The following is a 13,840-nucleotide window of genomic DNA, read 5'->3' as shown; positions in this document are numbered from 1 at the left end:
TGCAAGCCTCTTAGTGACTAACAGCACTGCAGATCGAAGCAAGGTCAGCCGTACAGCGAAGAACCAGCAACGGACAGGGGACACCGCCGTGTTCTTCATATTGTTGAGCCCAAAATATGATTACTCTGTCCGAGTGCAAGCAGAGACTCGTGGGGTCAGGAAGCAGGCCTTACAACAGACTGGAATTAGGTCAGCCCTTAAAGCCCGTCTGTAAATCTGCTCTGCCAACAGGCAGCGTCACAAAATGACGATTTCAGGCGGAGGACGTGAAGCTGACAACTGTGCTCGGTCTCTTTAGTTATTAATCAAAGACTGAAGCTGAAGCTCCTCCCCTCCATGATCAGGTGAATTCATGTGGCCGAACGCCACGCGGTGACTCAACCAGTGTCTTTCAGGATCACCTGTTCAGAGCGACAGGAAAGGAGGGAAACCTATTTTTAAAAGGTGTTAGATAACAGGGAACCTCCTGCCACTGTTCCTCCACATGATCGACAAACAATAAGAAACAGTATGAATGAATAAATGAAAGTTAACTTCCTCTAATCTCTGAGCTAACGTTTGACTTGTTTGTCTTTGTGTTCAGGACATTTAAACCTGTATAAGTGAGTTTGACTCGTTAAAGTCCAAACTGAGCTGGCCTGTGTGGAGGCTGCAGCGCCCTCTGGTGCTCGACTGCAAACGTTCAGCTGTTAAAGTCCAGTGTGTCGATTTAAATGCTTTATTTACATTTATTTGCCAACACCGACACCTTAAATGAGTCTTTAAAAACTAGAGATGTCACAGGTGTTTTTGTGATTTTGCACATGAAACGGAAACCACAGGACGGGCCCAAACCGAGCGTTTGAGGAGCTGCAGCTTCGGCTTGAGGTCGCCGCTCGGTTTGAGGCTTCCTGTGAGGCGAGGGGGTTGCAGTCACATGAATCACACACCACACACACACACACACACACACACACACATACGCTCAAAAATAAAAAGACTAGATAAAAACTGATTTATGGAGGAGAATCGATGATCAGCTCCTGCCGTCTTCATCAGGTCACCTGAGCTCGACATGCCTCTGACCTCTGACCTCTGTGCACGTTAACATCACATCTGTCCGTCACCGTTTCACACCGACCGTGTCATCAGAGAAACACAGGAAATGTTTATCTTCTTCACACGATTAGCAGCTTTTTCTCGTGCTCGTACGAGGGAATCTGTCACAATCACAAACGTTATCAGTCAACGTTTAATCAGGAGGACACACGCTGGTTTTTACACGAGTGGGTAGGACTGTTTCTGCGGACACGGAAAGCTGACAGATTGTGAATCGTATCAGCTGCGTCAGCCTACGTTTCACTGCGTTACTGTTTCTATCTGCAGCTGATGGACGAGCTGCTGATTAGATTCAAACTCTTTAATGAGGACGAGTTATTTAAGTCAGCGCGCTGCTGTGACCTCATGAGAACGACCAGCCGTGTGTTAAAGGCTGAACGACGCCCTGGTTGCTCCACGCTCTTAACCCTGCATACCTTTAAGCCTTAATATAATGTGAACAGGTGGTTGTTATTAAATTCACCCTCAGTACAGTTGTATGCCCGCGGGAAATTAGCTACAGAGACCAAAACTGTTTTTTGTACCAGGCTGTAAACATGTTTATTTCTGCTGTGAAGTTGGACATTTGGACATGGGGACTTATGGAGACTGACTCACTGCTGGAGCCAGCCTCAAGTGGACGTTAGAGGAACTGCAGCTTTTTATTTCACTTCACAGAGACGGAGGTTTCTGCTTCATAACAGAAGGACATGGAGTGCATTATGGGAATTGTAGGACAGTTTGAGTGTCTTCACCTGCACAGGTTTTAACTCGGGCAGAGATCTTTGTAGTTTGTTTTTTGATTTTTTAATAATCTCATTATTCTTGTTGTGAGACGACCTTTACAATACTGTTTACACTGTTTCTATGTTTTAGATTTGCCACTGTCTTTTCTTAGATATCTTTTAGCTTGCATATGTTTTTTATGTCTTACACTTTATATTTTATATTTCGTGTTTATCGCTGTCTGCAGCAGGGATACAGTTCTCTGTATGTCCTGTACATGTGGCAGCACTGATAATAAAGCTGACTTGACTTGACCTGCAGCCAAAAAAAACAAACAGGATATGCAAATATTCAATATTCAGCATGTTTGTTGACATAAAGACGAGAAGTACATAAACAGGAACAGCTGATGCTGATTACCTTCAAGGTGTTACAGGTTTTCCAGGTAAACAAGGTACTCACATTACTTAAACAATATCTATTATTATTATTTAGTTTTCTATGATTGCTATATTTTGAACCTTCATGATTAAATTTGACAATTAAACTGAACTTCAGTCGAGGAGTTTGTTTCTAATGATGTTTTATGGATTTCTGGATATTTGGGTCAGGTTCAGGTGCATCGTGTGGCCTGCAGGGGTGTTTCCTTCACTTCATGCTGGTGACAGCAGCACACAGTGAGAGGTGGGGCAGTGTGGGAGGAGCACACACATTTCCTCTAATATAAAATTAGGATTGAGCTTTTGCAGCCCATCGTTCAGTCCAGAGCTCTGCTGCAGGATGTCGCTCTCTGCCGCGCTCGCCATCGTCGGAGGGTTCTTGGTTGTTTTCCACCTGACGAGGCTCGTGTGGAGGTGTTGGTGTGGACTCAGACAGTTTGTCCTGTCACAGTTCTGGCAAGTGGACTTCAGGAAATTTGGGCAGTGGGCAGGTAACCACACAGGAAATCTACTTTATGTGACTTTTAATGGCAAAACGACGTGTTAACAGTGTGAGTTCACTTTCCAGTTTTTCAGCGTTGTTTACTTTTCAGTTTGCGTGTGTGTGTGTGTGTGTGTGTGTGTGTGTGTGTGTGTGTGAGGCCAATTGCAAATATCACATTAACTTCCATCAGCAGCACTAACCGGACTTCCGTCTGCCAGGGCAGTTCAGACATGATAAGCTGAAACATTTATTTATTAATTTGACATCATTCACAGCAGGATGTCCAGGATCTGATCCACATACTGAAGCAGGGAGAGTTTTCTCTGGCTCACCACACGGGATGTTTGCTACCCTTCCTCTCACTTTCCTCACTTACAGCTCGCCACTGGCAGTTTAACAACTCACATTTGTACCTGATGCTCGCTGAGGCCGACTGTTGACTTCACTGTAACATTTAGAAGTTGGTTTTGTATAAATGGACAGTTCAGAAGTGAAAACGTGTTGAAGTTTGGTTAAAGAGTGACACCACGACATGCTGATAGATGAACTGACTGTGTGTTTTTGGTCCTTCCTGCAGTCGTCACCGGCGCCACGTCTGGGATCGGTAAAGCTTACGCCATCGAGGTGAGTCGTGTTTCACATTTCACTCCTGTTGTGAGTTAAAAAAGTCGTCTAACTCGTCTATCTGCATATTTCCTCGTAGCTGGCGCGGCGAGGCCTGGACGTCGTTTTGGTGAGCAGATCTGATAAAAAACTTCAGCTGGTTGCCAAAGAGATTGGTGAGTGGAATGACGGCGTGCTGAAGGTTCAGTTACAACAGAAACATTTCATCCAGAATATTCTTTGTCTGCTTCAGAGGATCTGTACGGACGGAAGACTCGCACCATCCGAGCGGACTTCACGGACGGTCACAGGATCTATCCTGCGATAGCTGAAGAGCTGCAGGGGCTGCAGATTGGAGTTCTGGGTAATTGGACAGCCAATCAGAGGAAGTCATCCAGATGAAGCTGCTGTGTGCTCACAGGTTGTTTGTCTCGTTTGTCACAGTTAACAACGTGGGAATGTCCATTTCCGATAGTTTCACCTACTTCCTGGAAACACCAGACGCCGAGCAGGTGAGTTTGTCTGCAGACGACACGCCGGGTGATGATTCAGGTGAAGGTTCGTCTCCGTAACTCACAGTTTGTTTCTGTTCTGAGCAGAAGATCACTCACATCGTGAACTGTAACGTGCTGTCTGTGCCTCAGGTAAGACATTTCCTGTACGACTGCTTCCACATGATCACGTTTGGTTAAATAAACCTGATGATTTCTGTTTCATTCGCTCAGATGACCAGGCTGATTCTTCCCGACATGGTTCAGAGGTACTGCAGCTCACGCCCCGAAGGTAACAGTCAATAAAAGTCAAGTGATTATGAACTTATGGACGTTTGTCTTCCATCTCCTTCTTAGAGGGACGGGCCTGATCATCAACATCTCGTCTCAAGTGGCCGTCCGTCCACAGCCTCTGTTGTCCGTTTATTCTGCCAGTAAGGTATTTCCTCACCGACACACGACGACACTCACGATGACACCGATTCGAGATTCACGAGCCGCTCATCCACTTGTTTGGTGACTTTGAGCTTTTTTTCTTTGTTTCAGATCTTTGTGACGTATTTCTCTCAGTGTCTGCACGCCGAGTACAAGTCAGAGGGAATTATTGTTCAGGTAAAGTTCATGACGGTTTACAAAGCAGACCGACGTTTCTGAGGCTGAAGTTGTCATCATTAAATTTGGATATCAAAAGAACTGTGACCAACATCTGCGTGAAATATGATACAATACGATGATGTCAAAGGAAGTTGTCCAACCACAGTCCGTGTCTCCTCAGTGCGTGACGCCCTTCATGGTTTCCACCAACATGACAAAAAACATTGCGGTCAGCAGCTTCGTGAAGAGCGCTCCGAGCTTCGCCCGCGACGCCTTGAACACCGTCGGTCACTCCAGCTACACCAGCGGCTGCCTGTCCCACGCTCTCCAGGTCGGAGACACTAACAGACTGATTTATGATCAAACTGTCGGCCGCTGCAGCATCTTAACATCTTGTTTTTCCATCGTCCCACAGGACGCGGCGCTCACACTCGTGCCGGACTGGGTTCTTATGTCGTCGGTCTTCATCAGAAAACTACGAAACCTCCCAAAACTCAATGACGGACGAGCGTGCAGGGAGAAGGAGGAGTAGTCCACGATGTGGATTACATGATGTCACAGTTGTGTTTTTAAATCACTGGACCTTTAAGTCTTTGGTTAGTTGAGATATTTCATCTTGACTGTCACACTCCACATGAGAACACAGATAACAATACTCAGTAGAGTTAGCATATATTTACTTCTATGACAAACAGCAGTTTAATATATACACTTACAGAGCGTTGGTATACAAGTGTCAGTTCTTTAAGGCTTTCTCATTCACTGTTTTAACTGTCGATGGAACATGCCGAGCCAGGCGACCGATGACTTATTCAGCATCTGTGTCCACGCGAGCGCCGCAACACTGTAAAACTAAAAGACAGAAACGCAGGAAGGTTTTACTCTGTACTTTGTAAGTAAGTTAAATTATTTTGAATGTTAAAATGTGATGACTTGTTCTGCTTTCATCATCGTTGGTAACCATCAGTGCATCATGAAGAATGACGAACATCCAAGTAACAGCTGTGCTGTTCTTCTTTCCGAGGTCGGAAGTACAAAACAGTTCATTTCTTTCGTAAAGACTCGAGATTAAACAGTAACAGGAAAACATGATCGCAGACGAACACGCAACAAAAACCTGAACGTCTTTGGGTCACCTGGTCCAGAGAGGCGAGCAGCAAAAATGCAGTTAATAAAAAAACTATTAAAGTCATCTGTTATGAGAAAACACCACAAACTCGACATGTAATCCCTGAAAATATACACAGACGTTTCTATATCCCATGTCTTATGGCCAAATTCCACCGGGCGCGGATGAGACACGTTACGTGTACGGAGCTAAGTGCAATTGAAGCGTCCCCGGTCTCCACTCGTCTCTGCAGAGAATACATGACTGTTTTTTAAATTAAATACATATTTGCACATTTGGAAGCACAAAAAACAGAAAAAAGACCAAATCTGAGCAAGCTAAAGTCTGGACTGAGGTTTGAAGTTGCGTAGACGTAACGGAGACGTGCCCGGTGGGGTTCTGGTGTTAGACAACCCGTATTTCTCAAAATAAACTGTGTGTTGAGTCTTTGACACATTTTTATATCTGCCTTATGTGAGAAGCTAAATGCTGAAGCCAACCAGAGGTTACGTCGACATAATTCACACCTGCAAACGTTTTATTAGTATTCTCCCATTTCTCGGCTCGGGCCGCTTCAAGTATCTGAGAACAGGAAAACATCTGTTTTCATTGCAAAAAGCTCAAGTGGCATTTTTTAAAAAGTGCACTTTGCTGTGGCATCTCTAAGCTTCAGCTAAACGACGAAACAAAGCTGCTACATACCGTACCTTTAGCACTTCATGGCTTTATGTTTAACCACAGTTTAAACTTGCGCTGCTGCTACTCATAAAACAGGAAAGCTCGTGCTCACAGGTCTGTGTACGTGACAGGCGTGACGCCGTGAATCAGGAGCGTTGGTCCTAAACCGTTGGTCACTGCTTCCACCTGAGCCAGGTACTGCTGTGATTGGCTGTGATGAGCCGGAGGGCGGGGTAAATACAGGAAGCGAACAGCGGCTTGCGAGCTGTGCTCCATCAGCATGGCGTTGACGGCGGACAGGAAGTCCTCGGACAGAGCTTGGGTCGGCTCGCCGGCCGACTGAACGTGATGCTGCACCACCGAGTCCCACGGCACGATCTTTATAGACGCCCTGATCCTCAGCTTCTTCAGCAACTCCCGGAACGTCTCTTCGTTCACCACCCAGCCTTGGTCGTTGGACTCGGTCTCCACGTTCAGGAAGATTCTCATCCTTGCGTGGCGCCACTTGTTGGACATGTTGAGGACGCAGGCCATCTGCAGCAGGAAGAGGCTGCACACGTCCTCGTAATCACGGCTGCCGGGCTGCAGCAGGTTGAGAGGCCACACATCTATAGTCCGCTCCGACCCGTCCACCTTGCTGTCTTTACCTTCTCCTTCTAACTGGAAGAAATACCGAGCGAGGCACACGTTCTTGCTCATTTTAAGGGCGTCAGAGATGATCCCTATGTACTCCTCAGGTGACAGCCAGCGCGGGCTCTCGACATGTCGGACCGGAGGGAAATGAGCCTGTAACGAAGGCAAGTCCACCCCAAAGTTATACTCATCCTCAGTCCCTTGTCCGACCGAGGAGTCGCAGAACGCCGTGTCCTGTAGGAAGAAGTCCTCAGGGGTGCAGCTGTCATAGAAACCCAAAACCAGAGTGTTGGGCTTCATGCCACCTTCAGAGAGAGACGCAGAAGATTATCATAACCTGTACAGGACCACACGTGGACACGGAGAACAGGAATCGGAGCTTACCGAGGCCGGTGATGCGCAGCAGATGCTGCGTTCCCTGTCGGACGGAGGGAGACAGCGTCAGGTCCACGAAGGCCTTCACCCCAAGTTTATCGACGAGGCTCAACCAGAAGTTGTACTGCTGCTGGACCGGGTCAGAGGGCAGCGTGTCTACAAACCAGGACAGGGCGGGAATGAAGTTACAGCGATTTGAGTCAATCAAACAGGAATACAAGATGAAATACAGCTGAGCATATCACAGAAGAATTACAGAATTACAGTGGAAGAAGGTACCGGTACTGTTAACGGTGCATAAAGTAGGATTGTACTGTTGCAGCTAGTGACAGCTTTAACTACTGAGTATAACAGGTAGATTGAAGGTTATAACCCCACAACATCAATCTGGGTGATTTGAAGATGATTCATGGGCGAAGAAAGATGAAAGATCTTCTTAAATCTTTAGATTTTAATGAAATTTTGGATAATTATAAATATTACAGAGAGTACGGTCTAGACCGGCTCTGTTTGTACTCATTACTTTACAACACTGCAAGTACATGATCATAACTCAACCCTGTAATGTGTCCTGAAGGCCACCAGGAGGCACAAAGTCACACTGTCATATATCAGTGTGTTTCTGCATCACGCTGTGTCTGTTCTCGAGGTTTTCAAAGCACGTTTGCTTCTTTAGACAAATAAATACGGAGCTTCACAACTGGCAGGTTCAAACTCTCAGACCTGACGCCACAGTGATCCAGAGAAAGTTATTCTCTCATTAAAAATGCAAAAGAAAGCAGCAGATGGAAAGCGAAAGTCAAACGAGCAGCCTCCTGTGATGGTGCCCGCAGACGTCAAGTTAGGAGTTTCAGAAAGCACACAGGATACAGAGATAAGAATAATTTAATACTGTGAGCTGCAGATGGCCATCGCAGAGCATTACCCAGATCTCCCAGCTGCACGTGGCCCAACACGAACAGCCCTCCCTTCTTCAGCTGGTTGACAAACAGGATGAGCTGACAGGAAGAGCGAGGGTTGGCCACCATCAGCAGCACCTGAGGCCTCCAGAACTTCACGTGGTCTTTCCTCACGTCCAGCATCAACAGATACTTACGCACCTAAACCAAAAGGAAAGACAGCGCTGATGACGAGCCGCACGTCTGATTCTAGATCTGTCCGTGCGAGTCCGGATACCTGATGGAAGATGAGCGCCTGGCTGATGTAGCCCCAGCTGCTGGTGGGCGATCTGTAGTGGAGGAAGAGCAGCAGCAGCAAGAGGAGGACGATGCTGCCCGACGAGTACACGGGGTTGATGACGAACATCATCACCAAACAGCTGAGAATCCCCAGCAGGCAGGTGTGCCAGGAGAAGAGCTGGAAGGTCGGCCTGAGGAACAGAGACGCATGAAAAACAGAAGCAGAGAGAGGCGATAAATATCATGTCCCATAAAACAAAGACAGGAAGATAACCGAGCGAGCCTCACGGGGCTGTTCATCGCTGTGATGTTGAGGGCTTGTGCTAAATTTGACATCACTTGTTGAACCCGTAGAAAGCGACTTAACTACATTTTCTAGCGCCACTGATTTAGATTTTTCTTGCTTCACCAACATTTTATTACCTGAAATTTGGCGCAGACGCCCACTCGAGAGCCAAACAGGCGAGGTCAACCGCAGCGTAGGCGAGCAGGTAGAAAACAGTCACCAAACTGGCGATAGAGTTGAGCTGACCTGCAAACACGACGCACTGAAACACAAACCACAGTTTCAGTCACACAGATGTGGTTCAGAAAATGGCGGCACGCCACAGGAACTCCGCTCACCTGTGCCAGGCCCCACGTGTACAGAACCGCCACCCACGGATTCCCCGAGCTCGATGTGACGGCGGCCGGCGCCAACGGCAAACCTGTGAGGAGAACAAGCGTCTCAGTGCACGAAGTAGATCCTGATACGGTGAAAATAACCTCACCAAGCCTCACCAAAGAGTTGATCCAGAGCGAGAGCGTGGAGGATCCGGGACGCTCCGATCATAGAGCACATAGCAGCTGACAGCGAGGCGCAGTAGATCCCGATGGTGACAAACGGAGGCCAGATGTTGATTTTCTGGAGGAAGCCGTAATCCTGAACCAGCAGCGTCCTGAAGAAGAAGAAGAAGAAGAAAGCTCTGACTGTTGATGTTTCTTCAAGTATTAATATCAAACTTTATTCTGAAGCATGTCAGACCTGTCGCAGGTGGCGCTGACCAAGATGAAGAGGAGGGCGTAGACGGTGAAGGTGTAGAAGACGGCTACGATGGTGCCTTTAGGGATGGACACACTCGGAGTCTTCAGCTCGCCTTCAGAGGAAGAGCAAACATCAGGCGGTTTCATGATTGTTTGTACATGCACAGGAAGATTTACAACGTATAAACATGTCTCCTGTTTGACGCTCGTCTGCATCATGACACGCACACCACTCAAAGGTATCAGCAAATCTTTAACCTGACATGTTGGCGCCGGCCATGATCCCCGTGCAGCTGGTGAACATGACGGCAAACACGGTGGCAAAAGACATGACAGAGTTGGTGCTGTAGTCCAAAGTGTAACCAGCTGCAACGAGAACAAAAAGAGGAACAAACAGCCAGAGCGTTAAATGAAGATCCTAAATTTAAAAGCTCGGCTCGTAAGCGTACTTTCAGATCCTCACAGGCCAGGTTGCTCCTCAGCGTGGTGGCGTTGTAGCCCGTGTAGCTGGCGTTGAAGTGGACCGTCTGGTTACCGGGTCTCTGGTGGGTGATGACAAAATCCCGAGGCTTGACCGCCACGGAGCTGATGAAGATGGACAGCAGGGACACGGTGACCACCAGCAAGATGACGAAGGCGGTGCGGGAGTAGATGTGGGCGCCGACCAGACAGACGAGGAGACACAGCAGCAGGATGACTGAGGAGTACAGGACTGTGTACCAGTAACCCTGAGGGAGGACGTGGACCCCTCCGGACACAGAAGACTCTAGAACAGAGGCAGAAAAGTGAGAACGATAAAGAGGGATTGTTTAGTTAGTGAGAAAACAGGGATGAGAAACAGAACTTACCAGGATCTGAACCAAACACGTCAAGGATCGCCTCCACGAGACCGAGAACATACTCTCCACATGCACACACTTTGGCCAGGAAGAACATCAAACCGATGCTTCCTCCGAACTCTGGACCCAGAGAGCGACTGATCATGTCTGATCACACTTTGTTAAGGTCGACGTTTCAACTGAAATGAACAAACTCAACAAGAACTTTGAACTTTGGTCTTCAGGATACAGTAAGCTCCACCTCCTTGTATGGCACCGTTGGTGGAGATGGCACAGATGGACAGTATAGTCAGAGATATGATGGTGTAGGCGACGACCAGCATCAAGAGACCCTGTAACAGCCCTGCATGACCCACCACGAACCCTGCAAGAGAGATCTCGTCAGTGTTAGTCATCGCAGCGGTAACACCGTGAGAGACTCGAGCAAACATCTAGAAACCTCACCGCTCCGCAGGAACAGAATGATGCTGAACATGGAGAGGATGGTCGGCACCATCACCCCAAAGAAAGTGTTCAGTTTTCGAGGGTCTTTGCTCGGCGTCCCCGAGTTGGATTCGGGGGTGGCGTCCGACTCTGCGCCGCATGCCGCCGCGGTCACAGCAAGGCCACAAACGCCTGAGGTGATCAGGGGGGTGCGCTCGTTCGACATGGTTGGTGAGGAAGAGCCGGCCTGGTTGACCTGTGAAAGAGAAATCAATGAGGTTTAAACTTGATATCTTGAAGAGCTCAGAGAACCCTAACACCCTACACTAGAACACTTGTGGTTTCTTGCGGTCCTTGAGGTTCCTCATGGTTCCTCGAGGTTCCTTGAGGTTCCAATGGTCTCTAAAGTAGATTGGGAGCCAGAGCTTTCAGCTATCAAGCTCCTCTCCTGGGGAACCAGCTCCCAATTCTGGTTCTGGAGGCAGAGCCCTTCTCCACATGTAAGAGTCATCTTAAGACGTTCTGGTGAGGTGAGGTGATGTCAGGCCTGAACCATCCCTCAGTTGTGCCTCTATAGGCCTAGACTGCTGGGGGACACATTCATGTCATTAATGGATGTTACCAACTTTTTGTTTTTCTGTTTTCTCGTCGAGCAGATTCTTGTGAATCGTGGCTACACCGAGATCGGGGATTGTGGTTGGGCCTTGATGCCATCTATAAATACTGTTATTTTTTATTACTACTATCAATCAGAACCGGTCATGGCAGATGGCAGCTCACCATGATCACGGTTCTGCTCAAGGTTTCTGCCTCTTCAAGTGCTCGCTCATGGTGTGAACTGTCTCTGTGACTCTTAGAAAGACCTGCTCTATGTATGGAACGCGTCATCAGATCATCTCGGTTCTCTGTTTCAAATGATGTTTTTGCTCTTTGCAGCGCTTCCTAAAAATGAACATCATCATGTGCACAGCAGCACGTGAAGCCTCGTGAACGCCTCCAGCCTCAGATAAACAAACGGAGCTCAGAGGCGCTCAGGTGTCACCTGAAGCGACTCAGCTGCTGCTTTTCTGCACAGTCGAGTAGAGATTTCGTGAAGATGGAGACGGACTCTGGGAGTGACTCACTGGTTTTTAATGAAAGCTCACACCTCAGGTTGGTATGTGCAGTCAGCTGATTCACAGCTGCTTGTTTGTTGACATACTGCTGAGCGTGATCAGGTGACCGACCTTCCCTGCAGAACCTGGAGAACCTGAACACACGACAAAGCATGATGGGACATGAAGAGACATCACCTGCTAAATAACAGAGATCACACCCAGTGACGGAGAGAGACAGAGCTAACTGAGCTAACAGAGCTAACAGAGCTAACTGAGCTAACAGAGCTAACTGAGATAACAGAGCTAACAAAGCTAACAGAGCTAACAGAGCTAACTGAGATAACTGAGATAACTGAGCTAACAGAGCTAACAGAGCTAACTGACCTAACTGAGCTAACAGAGCTACCTGAGCTAACAGAGCTAACAGAGCTAACTGAGATAACTGAGCTAACAGAGCTACCTGAGCTAACAGAGATAACTGAGCTAACAGAGCTAACACAGCTAACTGAGCTAACAGAGCTAACTGAGCTAACAGAGCTAACAGAGATAACAGAGCTAACAGCGCTAACAGAGCTAACAGCGCTACCTGAGCTAACAGAGCTAACTGAGCTAACTGAGATAACAGAGATAACTGAGATAACTGGCGCACAGAGAGCTTTGACAGTCACTGAAGCACGTTGACAACCATTTCTAAAAGTCGCTAAATGTTTAACGTTAGCTGAGATCGGCAGAGCTAACAGAGCTAACAGAGCTAACTGGCGACCATTTGTAAAAGTCTCTGTGTGCTAAATGTTTAACGTTAGCTGAGAGCGGCAGAGCTAACAGCCCCGAATAGCTACTGTCAAGACTGTTAGAACGTTTGCTAAGCTAACAACTCCAGTGTGTGTGTGTGTGTGTGTGTGTGTGTGTGTCAGTATGGCTACGTAGCACCTGCCTCCAGATTAGCCGCAAAATTCAGTTGCAATAGTTTCAATAAGTAAAGGGCGGTTGCTAACAAACTTAACAGAGGTAACTGTGCGGTTGTTACAGTGTTATAATAATGTTAGCTGTGAGCTAGCGCCTCAGTTCAACAATGCTAACAGCAACAAATTGCTGTCAAGTTGCTGTGTCGTGAATGTGTTGTAACGTTAGCTGAGGGCTAGCATCTCAGAGATGGTAACAAAGTTAACAAACTGACTAACTGAGCTAAAAGAGTTAGCATGATTAGCAGAGCTAATGCCGCTAACAGAGCTAACCGAGCTAACAGAGCTAACTGAGCTAACAGAGTTAGCATGATTAGCAGAGCTAATGCAGCTAACTGAGCTAACAGAGCTAACTGAACTAACTGAGCTAACAGAGCTAACAGAACTAACTGAGCTAACAGAACTAACTGAGCTACATACACTCAGCATCAGTGAGTGTGTTAAAAACACACTGAGCATCAGTGAGTGTGTTAAAAACACACTGAGCATCAGTGAGTGTGTTAAACACTGAGCATCAGTGAGTGTTAAAAACACACTGAGCATCAGTGAGTGTGTTAAAAACACTGAGCATCAGTGAGTGTGTCAAACAGCCTCTGACACATGATGTGACCCTGTCAGCGGTTACAACAGGAAGTTGAATCTTTCTGTCAGTTGGAGGTTTGCTTCCTCTTCTGCAGGAGCTGATGGAGTTTGCTGATGATGATGATGATGATGATGATGATGATGATGATGATGATGTTTCTCCTCCTGTCACAGACCCGTGCTGAGGACCTGCGGGGGGGCCGCGGACCTTATTTTTGGAAACAAGCCGGTTACCAAAATAAAATCCTTGTTTCCGGCCTGGGAGGGTGGAGCAGCTGCTGCAGAGGAACTTGTGTTTGTGGAGAGTACGCCACCTTCTCAGCTGCGGCTTGTTTTTGTTTTGTGAGGATGTCGGTCAGGAAGTGTCCCCCACCCTCCTCCTCCTCCACCTCCTCCACCTGACACAGACTCACCTCTCTGAGCCTCCTCGTGACGGTTTCACCCACTTCCTGCTTCAGACCCCTCTTCTGTCTCGCGGTCCTCTCTGCCCGCGCGCGCGTGTCTCGGGTGGAGGTGTCCCGGCTCAG

General features: G+C 47.6%; 2 protein-coding genes across 4 annotated transcripts; one reads left to right on the top strand and one right to left on the bottom strand.

Moving 5' to 3' along the window:
- The first annotated feature begins 2,378 nt into the window (after window positions 1-2,378).
- Window positions 2,379-5,764, top strand: hsd20b2 (hydroxysteroid (20-beta) dehydrogenase 2). Of its 2 annotated transcripts, none has more exons than XM_019269462.2 (11): window positions 2,379-2,734; window positions 3,305-3,351; window positions 3,431-3,506; window positions 3,584-3,694; window positions 3,775-3,842; window positions 3,930-3,974; window positions 4,056-4,090; window positions 4,179-4,255; window positions 4,368-4,433; window positions 4,597-4,746; window positions 4,831-5,764. In XM_019269462.2, exons 1-11 carry the CDS (start codon window positions 2,584-2,586, stop codon window positions 4,914-4,916), a joined length of 912 nt encoding a protein of 303 aa, XP_019125007.2. In that variant the 5' UTR covers window positions 2,379-2,583; the 3' UTR covers window positions 4,917-5,764. The 2 variants fall into 2 exon arrangements, with proteins under 2 accessions (XP_019125007.2, XP_010751836.3); XM_010753534.3 differs by having other exon boundaries at window positions 2,382-2,734; window positions 4,179-4,260.
- slc12a9 (solute carrier family 12 member 9) lies at window positions 5,076-13,840 on the bottom strand. Of its 2 annotated transcripts, XM_027273431.1 has the most exons (15): window positions 13,727-13,840; window positions 11,797-11,921; window positions 10,694-10,928; window positions 10,479-10,613; window positions 10,259-10,396; window positions 9,874-10,176; window positions 9,669-9,776; window positions 9,412-9,523; window positions 9,168-9,325; window positions 9,012-9,094; window positions 8,811-8,935; window positions 8,386-8,578; window positions 8,135-8,309; window positions 7,219-7,365; window positions 5,076-7,139 (listed from the first exon to the last, which is right to left on the bottom strand). In XM_027273431.1, the coding sequence occupies exons 3-15, from the start codon at window positions 10,896-10,898 to the stop codon at window positions 6,310-6,312; spliced, it is 2,712 nt and encodes a 903-aa protein (XP_027129232.1). In that variant the 5' UTR covers window positions 10,899-10,928; window positions 11,797-11,921; window positions 13,727-13,840; the 3' UTR covers window positions 5,076-6,309. The 2 variants fall into 2 exon arrangements, with proteins under 2 accessions (XP_027129232.1, XP_027129231.1); XM_027273430.1 differs by lacking the exon at window positions 11,797-11,921 and having other exon boundaries at window positions 6,310-7,139; window positions 13,727-13,834.

Source organism: Larimichthys crocea, chromosome XXII (assembly GCF_000972845.2).
Source record: "Larimichthys crocea isolate SSNF chromosome XXII, L_crocea_2.0, whole genome shotgun sequence".
NCBI lineage: Eukaryota > Metazoa > Chordata > Actinopteri > Sciaenidae > Larimichthys > Larimichthys crocea.
The sequence above is the reverse complement of the archived record's forward strand: the minus strand, read 5'-3'. Positions and strand labels throughout refer to the sequence as shown.

What these genes read in the sequence shown, in the direction of transcription:
- hsd20b2 (XM_010753534.3), top strand. Translation starts at nt 2,584, where the DNA reads ATGTCGCTCTCTGCCGCGCTCGCCATCGTCGGAGGGTTCTTGGTTGTT. An exon ending in GCTGGTTGCCAAAGAGATTG is followed by an intron (nt 3,507 to 3,583) that starts GTGAGTGGAATG and finishes TGTCTGCTTCAG; the next exon opens with AGGATCTGTACGGACGGAAG. An exon ending in GCTGCAGATTGGAGTTCTGG is followed by an intron (nt 3,695 to 3,774) that starts GTAATTGGACAG and finishes CGTTTGTCACAG; the next exon opens with TTAACAACGTGGGAATGTCC.
- slc12a9 (XM_027273431.1), bottom strand. Translation starts at nt 10,898, where the DNA reads ATGTCGAACGAGCGCACCCCCCTGATCACCTCAGGCGTTTGTGGCCTT. An exon ending in GGCCGGCGCCAACATGTCAG is followed by an intron (nt 9,524 to 9,668) that starts GTTAAAGATTTG and finishes CTTCCTCTGAAG; the next exon opens with GCGAGCTGAAGACTCCGAGT. An exon ending in GCTGCGCATCACCGGCCTCG is followed by an intron (nt 7,140 to 7,218) that starts GTAAGCTCCGAT and finishes CTCTCTCTGAAG; the next exon opens with GTGGCATGAAGCCCAACACT.